Source organism: Eurytemora carolleeae, unplaced genomic scaffold (assembly GCF_000591075.1).
Source record: "Eurytemora carolleeae unplaced genomic scaffold, Eaff_2.0 scaffold1158, whole genome shotgun sequence".
NCBI classification, from domain to species: Eukaryota; Metazoa; Arthropoda; class Copepoda; order Calanoida; family Temoridae; genus Eurytemora; species Eurytemora carolleeae.
The window spans coordinates 224-15,363 of NW_019397266.1; the positions used below are offsets into that span (position 1 = coordinate 224).

Genomic DNA, 15,140 nt, shown 5'->3' on the forward strand with positions numbered 1-15,140 from the left:
TCAGAGATTGTTTGGAACCCGGATCATGTCTTTTGACGTGGAGGACGTGAAGGCAACTTACTTCGATACCCTGAGGATGGCCAGGAGAGCTACTATTGATCCCAGGAGTGGGGTTCTAAAGAGGAAGTGCGACCCTGAGATGATGACGGATGCCTCTAAGGATACTTTTAAGCAGATTCCTGGGCAGATTATGTTCGGGAATGAAGTGTCATGGACCTGCCTAATCTCACTAGATCTGAAGAGGAACAAGAGGAAGGAGTACGTGCTGGAGAGGATGACGGTTCAGCCAGAACTTCTTGAGTTTCTCCGTGATCTCCCTGTACCTGCCGGACTTGCAGTTCGGAGAGATGTTCGGGGAGTGGAGGAGTTTTACTCGTTGATTTCTGGTGAAGATGTAAGGTTGGAGAGAGGATTTATTGATCTTACATCTCTAGCCATTCTAGCCGGATATAAGTTCCAGTCAAAAAACATGATAGCAATGGGAATGCAGGTGATTGGAACCCTACTAAATAAGAATGTTTCTACAGGGGATGACTGGTGGGGCGAGAGATGGCAGTTGATCCCAGAGTCCCTGAAGTGCTATGTGTTAGGAGACATCCAGTTTGGGTTCATGACCTACAATATTCTGGCAGGATTGTTATTGAGAGATGTTTTTCCAGATCCTGAGATATTGTGTAAGTACCTGAAGTGCAGCCAGAAGGACGCAGCGGACTGGTTCTTGGAGCTCTTGCTGGTGTCGCTGGAAGGAGTGGAGTATCACCAGAAGGCAGAGGAGGAAGCTGAGACAAGGGAGGAGATGGTTCTTTCTCTGAGGTACAGGAATGAGAGAGAAAAGTTGTTCGAGTTCTCGCCTCCTTTGATCAGGTTATGGACTCAGATCTTAGGGAAATGGCCTGCTCCTACTTCTGGAGGGTGTCGGTATCTACTGGAGGCGAGGGAGAGGTTTCTGGTCCAGGTGGAGGTGTTGGCCCAGGTTGGTTATACTTGGTGCAGGGGGATGAGGCTGAACCCCCCTGGGAGGGAGGAGAAGGAGTATGCCAGGTTTGGGCTAGAGCTAGAAGACCTGGAGAAGCAAGTCTGGTCAAGACCTGTAGAGAGTTCCAGAGGTTTGGAGAGGCTGAAAGGTTTGAGGATCCCGTTGTTAGTGTTGGACATGGAGAAGGTAAAGAGTAAGGAGATAGGGGAGAAGTGTACGCGGATCGGGAGATGTCAGAGGTGGTCCCTGTTGGAATGGGCCAGGATGGAGAAGAACGTTGGGTTTCAACAGTTCTACAGAGGACTGTACGATGCCATGCGACTCTGTTATCGGAGGATTATGGACAAGAAAGCTCCGGTGGTGGAGATTACAGAAAAGAGGCTGAAACTTGCTGTGCTCCAGTCGCTGGAAGAGGAGTCTGAGGGTTTGAGGAAGTGTGAGGAGGAGTTGAGAGTGAGGAGGATGAGAGTTGATCGGCTGGCCAAGCTCTCTGAGGACTGGGAGTACGAGGAACGAACTCGGTGGAGAGAGGAGGTTCCTCTACCCAATCCCAAGGTGAGGTCTGGGGTGAAGAGGAAGAAGAGTTCCAAGCCGGGGAAGCAGAAAAGCATGAGGATGAAGAGTTCTAGGGAGAGTGTAGCTGGGTCTAATGTAGAGGAGCCGGTTGGCCTCTCCCCGTCCCAGCCTTCTCCTGGTTCATCCAGAGGTAGGAGTGGGTTCGGGGAGAGTGTCTCCGGGCCTCTGCAGGAGGATGGATCGGAGGAGGTAGTGATGTTGGAGGATGATGATGATGTGTTCCTGGAAGCTGAGGAGGAGCGGACAGAGAAGGTTGCCTCTCCTAAAAGGATGAGTGCAGCTCTAAGGTTCTCCAGGAAGGTGGTGGAGCGGACTCNATAATAATAATAATGATAATAATAATAATAATAATGCTAATACTGAAAATGATAATAATAATAGTTTTAGTTAACTGTCAAATAATTGAAACTAAAATAGTCTGGTTGAGAAAAAGATATTTAAAGAATGTGTTTTCCTGATGAGAAAGCTAGAAATGTTTTAAATTTGTTTTTCAGCTGTTGTTACACGAGCCATGCTCCGTGTATAAAGTCTACTTGTCACCCCTGTGTATTTCTGAGTTCTCCCTGAAGATCTGTACAGAACGTATTGTGAAAGAACTAGTTTTAGGAGCTGTTTACAGACTGACTACGCAGGCGCAAGATTTCTTGCGTGAGAGTGAACAGTTTTGTCTTAGTATATGTTTATTTGGTTTACGAGTGTAACCGTGCTTAATTTCTAGGATCACTGCGGTAATTATTTCTTATATATATATATATATGCTATCGTTTGATCATATTATGATTGATATTTGTATATGTGTTTGTTGGTTCCTTGCCACAGTTTTTTAATGCCTGAGTGGATTATTTTTGTGTTTCGTATGATTTATCACTCAAAGCTTTTTCTGTGGGCTTATTAAACTTATTTAGATTGAAGCATTCGAGAAATAAACGTTTGGAACCTTATTATTATCCTTTGTTATGGAGAGCGTTGAAAGGAGGAAGGCTTACAATCCAATCTCGAGAAACACGGCACGGTATATACATTAGGTCTTTAGGGAAATCGCTAAGTAGCGAAACAGCTGTTATAAGATTACGAAAATTCCAACTTAAAAAAAGAAGCTTTTTTAAAAACAACCCTTATAATCTATCATTTTAAGAGAGTAAAAAATGTAAAAGTGTTATCTAATATACGAAATTATGCATCTGATCACTTCACTTCACCTGGATCAGAGGCTTGTACGTCTGTCAACCACCATTATTTACCTGAATTGAAGGCTGGTATGTCAGTCAACCACCATTATTTACATGAATTAAAGGCTGGTATGTCAGTCAACCACCATTATTTACCTGAATTGAGGGCTGGTAAGTCAGTCAACCACCATTATTTACCTGAATTGAGGGCTGGTATGTCAGTCAACCACCATTATTTACCTGAATTGAAGGCTGGTAAGTCAGTCAACCACCATTATTACCTGGATTGAAGACTGGTAAATCAGTCAACCACCATTATTTACCTGAATTGAGGGCTGGTATGTCGGTCAACCACCATGATTTACCTGAATTGAGGGCTGGTATGTCGGTCAACCACCATTATTTACCTGAATTGAGTGCTGGTATGTCGGCCAACCACCATTATTTAACTGAATTGAAGGCTGGTAAGTTAGTCAACCACCATTCTTTACCTGGATTGGAGCTGGTAAGTTAGTCAACCACCATTCTTTACCTGGATTGAAGACTGGTAAGTCGGTCAACCACCATTCTTTACCTGGATTGGAGGCTGATAAGTCAGTCAACGGCTGTTCTTTACCTGGATTAAAGGCTGATAAGATGTTCAACCGCTGTTCTCTTGCAGGATTGGGGGCTGGTTAGATGGTCAGCCGCTTTTCTTTACCTGGATTAAAAGCTGGTAAGTCGGTCAACCCCAGTTATTTACCTGGATTGAAGGCTAGTAAGATGGTCAATGGCTTGTTTTTACCTGGATAGAAGTCTGGTTAGTCGGTCAACCCCTGTGTTTTACCCAGTTTGAAGGCGGGTTGGTTGGTCAAGCACTGTTTTTTTTTTACTTTCGTCAACTGCTGCTCTTTACTTGGATTGGAGGCTGATAAGTCGGTCAACCGCTGATTTTTATCTGAACTGAAGACTGGTGAGTTTGTCAACTGCTGTTCTTTACCTGAATTGAAGGCTAGTTAGTCGGTCAACCGCTTTTCTTTACCTGGATTGGAGGCTGGTGAGTCGGTCAACCGCTGCAATATCGTAAATAGACATTGTGTCACATATTACTCCTGTACACCATGTTCAGCTAACTTCAAAATTATCAAATAAAAATCCCAATTTTTAAGATAATTATTAATTGTATAACTTAGACCAAAGGGAATATATTCTGATATTATCTTAATATGTTTTCTTTTTGATATTTAGCTTTTTTATCAATAATTATATTATATTATAACATGTATAAAGAAACAGGTTTAAGTTTCAGAGTTTAACTGGATATATACTTCTAAAAATATTAATCAGGGATGGGAGGGGGGGAAATGAACAAATATTATAAAAAAAAATAAAAAAGTTGTTGATACATTTTTCTTCAAATACGTTTTTCTTTTGCGTTTTAATTTTTTTAAAAGAGCAATCTTTTGTTTTGATCTTTTAAATGTTCTCAAAAAATAGAAAGAAAAATTAAAATATTTAAAATGATGATGTTTATTAAGTGTATATTTTCACGTATACTTTGACTTGCATGCTTTCTTGCTTCTAGTAGTAATAGCCGGCCACGGATAAACTTTTTACTAATTGCAATTCAGGGATTTCAGGGTCAAACGTGAAAGTACAATAATTGATATTTTTTCAAATGAATATTTTTAAAAGAAACAATATTGGTTTTTACTATAAAAAACTAATTTAAAAATAGTTTTTTTAATATTGATAATATTGACCTAATTTTATGGTTTTTTCGTCATTTCGTCTCGTCGATCGATCTGAAATGAATAGATTTCTATGCTATCGTAAATGCTGTAATTTCCAGTGACCGAACATTTCAGGAGGGGCATGTGAGATTCACAATGGTACCCTTTAAACGTCTTTCTGATAAAAAATATGGTATGGTAGATATAGTTGTTTTTCTAGCTTTTGGGTGGTTACGTTTTGAGAATCGATTTTTTTTAAATTATTAAAAAACGACGATGAAAAATGTATTAAAAATTCTACAGTAAACTAATTAAATGTTTAGGGACATATTTCTCAATAGAAATTTGTCAATAAATCAATCTTACAATCAACTATGTCTGTTTCATCAATATATTGAATTTCAATTATTCTTTACGAATTTCAATTATTTCTACAAATTCTTCAAATGTCGTTTTTTCAATTAAAATTCCAGAAAATCTACAGAAAATCTTTGTGAAAATGAGAAATTACAGAAACTATTAACCGAATAAGATTACTTATTTTCGATGATAAGAGTTAATTTCTTGTTCTCAACCTGTTCCTAAAGAATTTATTAGTTTACTGTAGAATTTTTGTTGCATTTTCTATTTAGAAACAGATTCTGAAAACGTAACCGCCCAAATGGATGATTTTGATAGTCGGCTTTGCGCTCAAACTCAGTAATTATACATAATTAAAACGTTTTATATGTCTCAAATGAATCCTAAACAATTTCTCTCCAATACTACATTCTCAGTTCAACCAGCATGACCGGAAAGGTTTCAAAGGCATTAATGTGAATTAGACATTCCACCCTAGCAATGATGGGTCACAACTAAAATTTTGTTTACAGTTCTTTAGATAATTAAATAAGCTTAACAAGAAAAACATATATTCTAGATATCTATGAATAAAGAAGATTTTTGCTTTTTCACTGATATCCTAGATATCTATATAAAGTTGTAATCTCTGGTTCTTTATCTGGCGGAAGTCCTATCATAACTTCTAGACCGATTTGGTTCAAAAGTTGAGTTGGTTGACTTTTTTGGATAAAGTTTAGTTTCGAGTCAAAGCAGGGTTCCCAATCTAATACCGAATACAATTACAATGACACGTATTTGATATCTCTTAACAAATTTAAGCCTCAACGGTTTAAACCTTCAGATTGCATAGAAAGACATGGATTAGAAAATGTTAGTTTTTGACAATTTTGTAGTTCCTTAAACGTTAATTAGAGTTATAAAATTTACCATGCACAGATTTAGTAATCTTAACGTCACTATAGTTTCAGTAGAAGTAAATATTTCCATTTACTGATAGCGCCGATTGAAGGATTCATATCTCTAATTGGATAATGAGATAGATAGAAAGATAGATGTTACCGCCATACTATTTCTATTGGTTCAGAATAGACAAAAAACACATGACAGAACCCTGATTGGATCAGGCGCTAATTGACTCGGCATACACTGTATAATCAATTCAAAATGAAGCATTAAAATCTGATATGTTTTCTATCATAACTGAAGAGTAATTGAGAAGAACGAACAGGTTATGAGTTTCTAATTTTTAAAACTGAAGAATCTACGAGGTCACTAAGTCGTAGAACGTTCTCCTTCTGACTAGTTCACTGTTTAATGTTTGTATATCATGTGTTGACCGTCAACTGATGTCCCGTGATTACTTGAACTTGGCTGGTTTCCAGATATTCATAGATATATCATGAAATAGACATCGCTATTATAATGTATAGATATATCATGAGATAGACATCGATATTATAGTGTATAGATATATCATGAGATAGACATCTATATTATGGTGTATAGATATATCATGAGATGGACATCGATATTATAGGGTATAGATACATCATGAGATAATCATCGTTATTATAGTGTATAGATATATCATGAGATGGACATCGATATTATAGTGTATAGATATATCATGAGATGGACATCGATATTATAGTGTATAGATACATCATGAGATAATCATCGATATTATAGTGTATAGATATATCATGAGATAACCATTGATATTATAGTGTATAGATATATCATGAGATAATCATCGTTATTATAGTGTAGTAAAGGGAGAGACCGGCAATGTATGGTGGTTGAACTGAGTATGCAGTATTGTAGAAAATCTTTTCAGGATTCATTTGAGACAAATAAAACGTTTCCACGATGAATAATTACTGAGTTTAAACGCAAAATCGACTTTGTGTGGATACGTTTTCAGAATCGGTTTTTTTTTAAATTATTAAATAAAGACGACAAAAAATAAAGTAAAAATTATACAGTAAACTAATTAGATGTTTAGGAACATATTTCTCAAAAGAAATTTGTCAATAAATCTATCTTACAATCAATTATTTCGTTTTCATCATATTATTCAATTACTTATTTTCTATGAATTTGTTCGCAGATTTCTACAAATTCTTCAAATGCCGTCTTTTCGATAAAAATTCCAGAAAATCTACAGAAGATCTTTGTGAATAATGACAGATAATTGAAACTAATAATTGAATAAGATGATAAGAGTTAATTTTTATTTTCTCCACCTATTCCTAAACAGCTAATTAGTTTACTGTAGAATTTTGTTTACATTTTTTGTCGTCGTTATTTAATAATTAAAAAAACCGATTCTGGAAACGTACCCACACAAATTCATAATTTTGATTGTCGAATTTGCGCTCAAACTCAGTAAAAATACGTCGTAGAAACGTTTTATATGTCTCAAATAACTCCTAAAACATTTTTTCACAATACTACACATTTACCATACATTGCCAGTCCCTCCCTTTAAGAAATCATTAGATAGCTAATAGAGGCTTAAGTGTTTAGAGAAATTACTTTATAGCAAATAGTTTTTCAAGTGCTTGGCAATCTGTATGCTATACATGATAGATTAGAATTTGAAATAAATTTTAAGCATAAAAAATAAATATAAGGAGATGGTTGCTCTTTTTTATTAATTGATATTTTCCTTAACTGCACTTTAAATAAAACTTTTGATTTGGGGAATAACTACAAATAATATGCCAGAGGTGTCAAATAAGTATTTTTAGTCTTTTTTTGACTTTATACTTTTTGAAATTCAAAAATTCAAAAAAGTGAAAATATTTGAAAAATCTGCAGAAAATTGAAGTGAAAATCTGCGGAATAGATTATAATCTATTCTCTTTGCAAATAACAACTTAGAACTGTTATGACTTCAATTAATTAGTCTAGAGTAATTGATATATGTCATTAAATTTTTGTCGAATTTTAGTGATTTTTATGGACAATTTTGCAACAAATTTCAGGGAAAACTCAGGTTGCACCTTGCGACCGGCGGGTTTCCCGACGCTCTAGCACCCTCGTACGTGGAGGGATGGGGTTAAAAAAATTGGTTTCCAGATTTTTTTTCATCGTTCCAAAAATATATTTTTTAATTTTAGATTTTTTTGCCGTAATCCGAAGCACACAAAAATAATGAAATTTTTTGTCCAAAAAATCGATAATTCCGGTTTTTTAAATTCACCCCGTACATAGAAAACAATTTACTTAAAGAATTTTAATGGTTTGTGAAAAAATAGAATATCGAGTGACCTTTTCAAAATTTGACAACCCTTGGACATGGAAGGGGCCCATTTAAATATTTTATTCAGGTCATTTTGACGTTTCCCATGGATAGAAGTAGAAGTACCCTGGAAACCTTTATCTGATCAATAATGTGGAAGATATCGCCGGTTTTTTATAGCTTTGTGTTCAGTTTTCACAAATTTTTCAAGGGATTTCAAAATCATGGATATTTCATTCTTGATCATGCAAATCTGTTAAATGAAGGTCAATTGAAATTACGCTTCGGAGCGCCCTGAATTTCTAAAACTAGTATACACCTGTATAGTATATAGGCAGTAAACGGAAAGGTGGAAAGTCGAAAGAAAGTTTAAAGATGGAAAACTCAGAAAATCAGTTTTTAAAAGATTCACATGAGTACATATATATATACAATACGTGCATTGGAATGCGTGAAAGAATTCCAAGTACAGGGTTACCCATAAAGGTTGAGACGATGAGGACGACCGAAAATTCTTAAAATTTGACGCTCCCAAGGTTAAATTAAGTATTCGGCCTTAATTATAGTTATCTGATAAATTAGGCAAAGAAAGAAACAATTTAACAGTTGCAGGGATTCGTGAATATAAGGAAACAGACAGTACAAATTCCGTACAATCGTCTCTGAAGTCTTATTCCTTGTGAGTAACCCTGTATGTACACTCCGAGTAAACAGGATTACCCACAAAAAATGAGATGTAAAGACGACTAGAAACTCTTTAAATACAACAATTTCAAACGAAAGAATTGAGTTGCAGGGAAGCATGAATAAAGGAACACAGACAGATATAGATTCCGTATCAGAGATAAGAGAATTACAGAGATCGATTAACACCTCTAAAATGCAATATTTTCCACAGTATGTTCTATTAGTGTAAAGTACTGTACACGACCAATCAGGAGACATCGTTATTTAGGAATATTTAAGAATCCTTTGAATAGGAAATGCAAAATCTTTAAAAATAGACAATATTAATAAACGTTATGTTTTATGTTTGAAATTGGAGTATTCTTTAAAAGTTGCAAGGCCTATAGTGCCCAGTCTGTTTAGTCTGTGTTCCGTACCGTCGTTTCTGGAGTATCAACCTTTGCGAGTACCCCTTTACAATACAATTCGCAGAGTTTGTTAATCATTTGATACTTTTCTAACTTTAATAAATGTTAAAGTTTGCATCTAAAGTTAAAATTAAAAAGTTAAAAGATACTGGTAACATTATTGTAAATATTCTCATCCTTTGTGGGTAACCCTGTATATATAGATACATATAACATCATCAAATACAATTACTGTTTGAATATCTGCTTCCAAACCCATAGTTTTTTTTTGGATATCCGTGTAAATTATATTGACACCTACTTTTAATTCTTTGATTTTTCACTCTTAAACCTCGAAAGAGTGACACAAAATATGACCCCCATGGTGGAGCACTCAGAACTGTAACTTTCGTTAAACAATATAAACAATAATGAAAATAAAGAAAATATTAGATAAAGATACATTTTTCATCACAAAAAAGTGTTCACTGAGGAAATTCCTACTGACCATCAAATATTGAATTACTGTGATATCAGGGCGCTTCGCGTCACTTTCAGTAGCAATTTTCTTTGTAAATCTGTTGTGCATTCATTCATAAACCATCCCTGGGGCCATGTGAGTTGTCACACAGATTTTGGGCTCAATAGGTTCCGCCGTTTTGACGTTTGTTGACAGATAAACATGCCAAAATTTAAAATTAATGAAGTCATTAAACATATGCATTAAACAATATTTTTTAGAAAAATGGAGAGTGCAGCAGAGGTGCTCAGGGATTTACCCAAGGTGTAAATTAAATCTAAAATTCATCTTATTTTATGATAATCAGGGGGATGATAGTTTCCTACCTGCAGTGCACTCAGTTAGATGAACAGTACACTTACAACTGTTTACTAATATTGATATACTATAGGTTAGGCCAGAATCTCAATATAGTTCCCGGCCTATGCAATTAGTAAAGGATTAGCGTACATCATCACTCTATACACTATAACCTCGTTGATGATAATCGAAAATTATTCTTAATGGGACTATCGGCGTAATTTCAAGTGACACATAATTTAAGAGTCGCGCGCCCTATTGACTCTTTACACCTTTATCACGGGCAGCCGTAGTACATTTGAATTTCCGAGCCGGGTCAACCTTTCCAGTACCAGTTTGTACTGTATCGCCCGGACATTGGCTTAATTAAGCAGACAATCAACAGGACTAGTCGGTGCAACAAGGTTGACGCGGTCAGACTTTATGCTTCATATATGTTGAATTTACTTTTACTAAAGGGGCAGAGGTGTGTGTTATCCATGAGCAAATCATCTGTTTTCTATTTTAAAATGTCAATTTCATTACTTCTCTTTTTGTCATTTTGCTCACATGAAGGTAAATAGGGTACCGTTGGGAATCGGGTTTTTACAATGTAGGTTTAGACTAAAACTCGCATTCAAAATTAAAGGTGAATTTAGTATGCGTAAATAGTTATAAGATTAAGCCCAACTTTTTGCTCGAATAATATTTTTCTTTTTTTCCAGGATTTTAATTATGTATTTGACGTTGTTCATTTCATTATCTGCATACAAGGAGATAGGGAGGATATGGGAGATAGGTAAATCTTAATTTAAAGGGACTGTTCCCAGAACTTCTATTTGAAAAAAAATTTAAATTACCAATTGCAATGGTGATCTTTAAATCTTTGCCAGAGCACAAAAAAGTGAGTTTTTTTTTTGTAAATGTATTATTTTCAAATGACTTACTGAATTACTGACTTACAAATTGATGTAGCAGAGATATAGATATAAAAACAACGATATCCTTCTCATTGTTTCTCAGATGAAGTGCACATGAAAATCTTAAAACCACGTAGACGGTTTTATTTGACGTTATTTTTCACAGTAAAACACTGAGCTATTACGTTATTTTTTATTGTAAAACAGTGAGCTATTACGTTATTTTTTATAGTAAAACACTGAGCTATTACGTTATTATTTATTGTAAAACACTGAGCTATTACGTTATTTTTTACTGTAAAACACTGAGCTATTACGCTATTTTTCACTGTAAAACACTGAGCTATTACGTGATTTTTTACTGTAAAACACTGAGCTATTACGTTATTTTTTACTGTAAAACACTGAGCTATTACTTTATTTTTTACTGTAAAACACTGAGCTGAGAGGAAGTGAGTTTTAAAACTTTTTAGCTCTTTTATTTTGTATTCCAAAGTTTTAGAAAAGGAAAATTTTAAAAGTTTTGTGGGGGGAAAAAGTTGAAAAATATGTTTATTCTCTTTTTTGCCAATTTTTTAATTATCAGCTCGCCAGGAAACCGATCAATCAAGAAACCGTCCTTTTTTAGAGTAAAAGAAATGCTACTTCAATCATAAGTATTTAAATGGAGAGTCAATTATTTGGTTCCGTAATATTTCGGACGTGTTAACCCCACCCCTCATATTTCTTGGCAACCCCGTGTGATTATACAATTCAATGCAGGTCAGTGTCCGAATTTAATGAATTTAAGCCACTTCTCAAATCCCCCAAAAAACCGGTTTTAATTATCCGCCGGCTTAAATCTTGAAAAATTTAATACAAATTTAAGTGGAAGCAACCATATTTGAACCGCGGCTTAAATTTCAACAGCGGATCAAATTCTTTAAATTCGGCCTCAGGTTAGGTTAAGATTGATTGTTACGCAAGGCTGCCAACATATTATAGGATCACCTACAGTAATTTTTTTATCCACACTTTAATTTAATATTTATTTTATATTATAGTTTTATCCCTACAACCAGAAAGCATCCCCTGGCGAGCTGGATGTCCAGCATGTTGGCATGCTTTGCCGGAGGCATTCTTGTCAGGTATATTGCATGTTGGCATTCTTTGCTGGCGGCATTCTTGTCAGGTATATTGCATTTTGGCATGCTTTGCTGGCTGCATTCTTGTCAGGTATATTGCATTTTGGCATGCTTTGCTGGCTGCATTCTTGTCAGGTATATTGCATTTTGGCATGCTTTGCTGGCGGCATTCTTGTCAGGTATATTGCATGTTGGCATGCTTTGCTGGCGACATTCTTGTCAGGTATATAGCATGTTGGCATGCTTTGTTGGCGGCATTTTTGTCAGTTCAATAAAAGAAATATTAAAGAAGTTCTCACTACAAACTTTGATCTTCTAACCCCAATATCTTTGCAACCCAATTTTGTTGACCTTTCGTAGATATTTCAATCTATGATTTCCGTTATGAATAATTCCAGGTGTCAAATATCATAAGTTTACACCATCAGGTTGTAAAGATATAGGTATGAGAAAAATGCATGTTGCAGTCCTTTATGCGGAGAACCGGTACTGTCAGCATTTGATGACGGGATTAAAGTTCTGATCGCTACTCTGCTCTGGTTCTTCATCAACTACACTCCTCAAGATCTTACTTATCAGGCAAGAATATCCTTTCCGAGGTTTAATCAACGACTCTTCTCGGGTTTTTGATCAACTACACTTCCCAAGACCTCACATTGAGTTTTAATTAACGACTCTTCTCGAGATTTTAATCAACTACACTTCCCAAACCTCACATATATGGCTAAAAATCCCTTTTTGAGTTTTAATCAACGACTCTTCTCGGGTTTTTAATCAACTACACTTCCGAAGACCTCACATATATGGCTAAAAATCCCTTTTTGAGTTTTAATCAACGACTCTTCTCGAGTTTTTAATCAACTTCACTTCACAAAACCTCACATATAAGGCATTTGACATATGACATTTGACATATGACATTTGACATATGACATTTGACTTATGACATTTGACATATGACATTTGACATATGACATTTGACATATGACATTTGACATATGACATTTGACATATGACATTTGACATATGACATTTGACATATGACATTTGACATAAGACGTCCTTGTCGAGGTTAAATCAACGTAACTGCTTTGGCTTTTAATCAACTGCACTTCTCAAGATCTCACTTATCAGGCAAAAATAGCCTTTTCGAGTTTTAATCAACAAAACTTCTTTGTTTTTAATCAACTACACTCCGCAAGACCTCACATATTAGGCAAGAATACTTTTTACGAGGTTTAATCAACGAAACTTCTTTGGTTATTGATCAACTACGCTTCTCAAGACTTCACTAATCAAACAAGAGAGGTTAAAGCAACGAAACTTCTTTGGTTTTTAATCAACTTCACTTCTCAAGACCTCTTTGTTTAGGATATGAACTTCCTTTCAGGGTTTTATCAACCTTGAAGGACTACATTTGACTATAATCAAGGAAATTGCAGAGTCCAGGCAACACTTTAATGTCTGACCGGTCTCAATTGAGTCATTTTATAGATTGCTATATGTTTAGGTTACAAAGATGTTTCCTGTGAGGTTTCTCCTCTACCTGGTTAAAGGACTGTACTATCCTATATGTTTAGGTTACAAAGATGTTTCCTGTGAGGTTTCTCCTCTACCTGGTTAAAGGACTGTACTATCCTATATGTTTAGGTTACAAAGATGTTTCCTGTGAGGTTTCTCCTCTACCTGGTTAAAGGACTGTACTATCCTATATGTTTAGGTCACAAAGATGTTTCCTGTGAGGTTTCTCCTCTACCTGGTTAAAGGACTCTACTATCCTAAGAAGGTCGTAGCAGGTATATTTACCATTTATATATATATATTTAATTTCTAAGGTTCAAACCAACAGGTTGCAAAGATATGGGGTTTAGAAAATTTCAGTTTGTGGCAAAGACTCAATTTCTTTATATACATTTATATAATTATTATATACTGTTGCTGACCTATCTGCAAGTTGATCTTTCTCGTACATTCTCACGTTTCTGAACAGACAACCCAAGTTTGTCAATTTTTTTTCTGTCTTCTTTTAATTTCTTTACAATACTATCTTTTTCTTTAGATATTTTTAGTGAAGGGTGGTCTTTATGTATTACTTTCAACACACCATACACATAAGAAGAGATTTACAAAAACTTTATAAGTTTGCTGAAAAAGAGAAAAAATTGATCTTGTTTCAGGAATGAAGCATGCTCAGCATGTTCTACCCGGCAATATGGTTGCTTTAGTCATTATTGCATGCTGCAAGGTAAACATATATCATTATTGCATGCTGCAAGGTAAACATATATCATTATTGCATGCTGCAAGGTAAACATATATCATTATTGAATGCTGCAAGGTAAACATATATCGTTATATTGCATGCTGCAAGGTAAACATACATCATTATATTGCATGCTGCAAGGTAAACATATTTATTTATTCCATGCTGCAAGGTAAACATATATCAATATATTGCATGCTGCAAGGTGAACATATACCATTATTATCATTATTATTATTATCATTATTATTATTTTTACTATTATTAGTATTATTATTGTTAGTTTTTTCATTATCATTATTGTTATAATGATTATTTGCATCACTATTATGATCATTATTATTTTTTATTAATATCATTCTAGGCCCATTTGCAGATTTCAGCTTTAGACATATCAGCAAATGTAGCATTAGATACTTTTAGCATTATCTCTTTTAGAACAATAGCAAAACAATTTTTAAGAGTTGCTTTTAAAGGGAGTGACCGGCTATGTAAGGTAATTGAACTGAGTATGCAGTGTTGTGGAAAACTTCTTTCGGATTCGTTTGAGCTAGACATATTAAACTTTTTAAAGATCTGTAAATCCTGAGTTTGAGCGCAAATTCCAAGTTCTAAACTCCTACTTTAAAAAGTTTAATATGTCTCAAATGAATCCGAAAGAATTTTTCCACAACACTGCATACTCAGTTCAACTACCTTACATAGCCGGTCACTCCATTTTAAGATATCTTAAAGCATTAAAAATATTTTTTTTTCTGAGGGNGGAACTATGTGCTAGATAACCCAACCTACTGTATTCTGTATTGTAGTATTGTCTGGAACTATGTGCTAGATAACCCAACCTACTGTATTCTGTATTGTAGTATTGTCTGGAACTATGTGCTAGATAACCCAACCTACTGTATTCTGTATTGTAGTATTGTCTGGAACTATGTGCTA

The 15,140-nt window shown here is 35.0% G+C and overlaps 1 protein-coding gene and 1 long non-coding RNA gene across 4 annotated transcripts; one reads left to right on the forward strand and one right to left on the reverse strand.

Annotated features, from left to right (window-relative positions):
- Nucleotides 1–1,988: 1,988 nt before the first annotated feature.
- Nucleotides 1,989–4,607, reverse strand: LOC111713137 (uncharacterized). The gene is made up of 3 exons (XR_002767613.1): nucleotides 4,464–4,607; nucleotides 3,743–3,833; nucleotides 1,989–2,123 (listed from the first exon to the last, which is right to left on the reverse strand). It is a non-coding gene; the product is annotated as an uncharacterized LOC111713137 (long non-coding RNA).
- On the forward strand, nucleotides 2,187–14,276 carry LOC111713136 (trimeric intracellular cation channel type 1B.1). 3 transcript variants are annotated; one of them, XM_023487938.1, is made up of 8 exons: nucleotides 2,191–2,280; nucleotides 2,458–2,564; nucleotides 9,837–9,879; nucleotides 10,620–10,693; nucleotides 11,858–11,941; nucleotides 12,406–12,517; nucleotides 13,659–13,734; nucleotides 14,116–14,276. In XM_023487938.1, exons 2-8 carry the CDS (start codon nucleotides 2,509–2,511, stop codon nucleotides 14,247–14,249), a joined length of 579 nt encoding a protein of 192 aa, XP_023343706.1. In that variant the 5' UTR covers nucleotides 2,191–2,280; nucleotides 2,458–2,508; the 3' UTR covers nucleotides 14,250–14,276. The 3 variants fall into 3 exon arrangements, with proteins under 3 accessions (XP_023343708.1, XP_023343706.1, XP_023343707.1); XM_023487940.1 differs by lacking the exons at nucleotides 13,659–13,734; nucleotides 14,116–14,276 and adding an exon at nucleotides 13,449–13,638 and having other exon boundaries at nucleotides 2,187–2,280; XM_023487939.1 differs by lacking the exon at nucleotides 2,191–2,280 and having other exon boundaries at nucleotides 2,424–2,564.
- Nucleotides 14,277–15,140: the final 864 nt, after the last annotated feature.